Here is a 2,500-nt window from a genome sequence, read left to right as displayed (position 1 = left end):
TGGCCATATGCACCCCAGACCACTTTGGAATGTGGATCTCATTGCATCCTCCACGCATCTTGAGTGCATTTGCACCTGTACTTAGAGCCGTCCACTTGTGACCGGATCAGCCAGGACAACAGCCGCTACGCACATGTTTGCTCTGAAGGATTTCACCTTTCCACTCTTGTCTCTTATCTGTATCAATCTGTAATTGACTTTTCATGTGACTGTGTGTGAGTGAGTTCTCGGATTACCTTCCTGTGTGTGTGTGTGTGTGTGTGTGTGTGTGATGGGGGGTACATTCCTTGCATTCCCTACCCCCTGTGAGTAAATGATAATGAGGTGTGTTACTCATGTGAATAGAGGGGTGGGGCACTCTTGTCACCCCCTTACCTTACAAACCCGCCATTCTCTGTTCATGTACATGTTTCTGTTCATGTGTGTGTGTGTGTGTGTGTGTGTGTGTGTGTGTGTGTGTGACCCTAAAATGAACTCTCTCCTTCTCTTGCAGGAGCTGATTGAGGTTGAGAGTGAGATAGTCTTTGAGCTGGCCTCCTTCATTCTCCAGGTAAGGTCTTGCCACCCTACCCAACACACAAACTACACAAACACAACAACAAAACAAACTACACACACACACAACAACAACAATAACAACAACAACACGAGCGCACATACCATCTGCTATTTTAAATAGTCCCATCATCCTACCAGAGACTACCTAATGCATTCTCATGTTTGCACATTTATCTCAGCATGTAGCCACTTTTAGCCTCCAAGAGCTGAGAGGCCTAGCTGCTGTTCATGGTGTTTCATGGTGTCTTTGGGATGTTGGTGCCTTGTCTCTTTATTCGAATGGAATAAGAAGGACTGCCATGCAGTCAAATTACCCATTCCAGCCTGCTTTGAATGCCACAGTAAACTTGAAATTCCACGGTTAGCTGGAAGTCTGCCGCTAGCTCTCCATGCTAGTGAACAGCAAAAATGACTGAAGGTATTTGAAGTACTTCATAGTGCCAGACTAGCTGTGAATGTTACTCTAAATGGAGCTCAGAATGTGGGGAATGGGTCATAATGTAGCGGAGAAAAAAATACTGATAAATGATTGGCATAATGCAGTTTGTCTAATAGCTGTTCTTGTCATGTTCTGTCAGTGTTGCGAAGCATCAGTGCTTGAATAGACTGAAAGTCTACTGAGGAAATGACACACGGAATAAATAGGGCCAATTTTAGATTTCCTAAGCCTACCTGACTGTCATTGTGCCGTTGTGACGGTAAATTAGCCGCCATATATCTGCCATTAGTCTCACATCAGGGCAATTGTCCTCAGTCTACCTCTCTTTCTACCCACGGTGTATTATTCTCGTGATGTCTGACCTTTATAGTCAAAGGCCACCACTGGCCTGTGTGTGTGTGTGTGTGTGTGTGTGTGTGTGTGTGTGTGTGTGTGCATGTGTGCATATCCGAACACGCTCTGTTGCAGGTGCAGGCGTATCAGATATCATTTGGGTTTGACCTTTTGATGGACTCCAGCTGGGACAGACTCTCACTGATTTAGCAGCAGAGCTCTAATGGCCAACCCACATACACGCACACACACACACACACGCACACACATACACACACACACACACACACACACACACACACACACACACACACACACACACACACACACACACACACACACACACACACACACACACACACACATACACAAAAAGAGAGCAGGGCCTAGTCTTTGCAGAAAGTCTTAATGGCAAGATGTACTGATCATTTCTTCCTTTTTTCTGTCTTTCTCTCTGTCCTCCGTCCACTCTCTCAAACCTCCCCCCTTCCTCTGATAGGAGGCGAAAGGAGACTTCACCAGGTAAGAACACCACATGTCCACACCTCTCTGTTCTATAAGCAGTTCATTCAGACCTGTTTCCAGTGTGTATCTCAGCCTCCAGTGTTAGTGAGCTCTGCAGGCAGCAGGCAGCAGGCAGCAGGCAGCAGGCAGCACAGCTGTGTGTGGCCATAATCAGAACAGTGATGCACGGATGATGATGCACCAAGTGGCTAGAGTAGGGTGTGTGAGTCAGGCCTCAGGAGCTGCCTGCTCCTCCACTCTCTCTCTTTTTTTTCTCTCTCTCTTTTACTTTCTCTCTTTCTTTCTCTCTCTCTCTCTCTCTCTCTGTCTTTCTCTCTCTCACGTTATACACACACGCATGCACACACAGAGACAGACGCACACACACACACACACACACACACAAACATAAGACTTCCCTAGAGAAATAGAGTGAGACAGAATGAATGAATGAGAGAGCGGGTGCAGTGGGAACAGAGGGAGAGGGAGAGAATGGAATGCAGCGGGTAAACAGTGTTACATTACACACACACACACACACACACACACACACACACACACACACACACACACACACCGATAGAGAGACACAGTCACACACACACAGAAGCACCATCTTTTGCTCTTTGTTTGAGTTGAAACAATAAACTCTGATTTAACATTTAA

The 2,500-nt window shown here is 46.2% G+C and overlaps 1 protein-coding gene across 1 annotated transcript in view; it reads left to right on the top strand.

Annotated features, from left to right (window-relative positions):
- The window catches only part of frmd4a (FERM domain containing 4A), a 103,861-nt gene that overhangs the window by 71,782 nt on the left and 29,579 nt on the right, over window positions 1–2,500 (top strand). Inside the window, exons 6-7 of the mRNA XM_080842130.1 lie at window positions 494–550; window positions 1,830–1,852. Coding sequence (XP_080698256.1) covers window positions 494–550; window positions 1,830–1,852 — 80 coding nt within the window. The remainder of the gene's footprint in view (window positions 1–493; window positions 551–1,829; window positions 1,853–2,500) is intronic.

The sequence above is a fragment of the Sprattus sprattus genome (assembly GCF_963457725.1).
Source record: "Sprattus sprattus genome assembly, chromosome: 7".
Lineage (NCBI taxonomy): Eukaryota > Metazoa > Chordata > Actinopteri > Clupeiformes > Clupeidae > Sprattus > Sprattus sprattus.
This window is presented reverse-complemented; position numbering and strand designations above follow the sequence as displayed.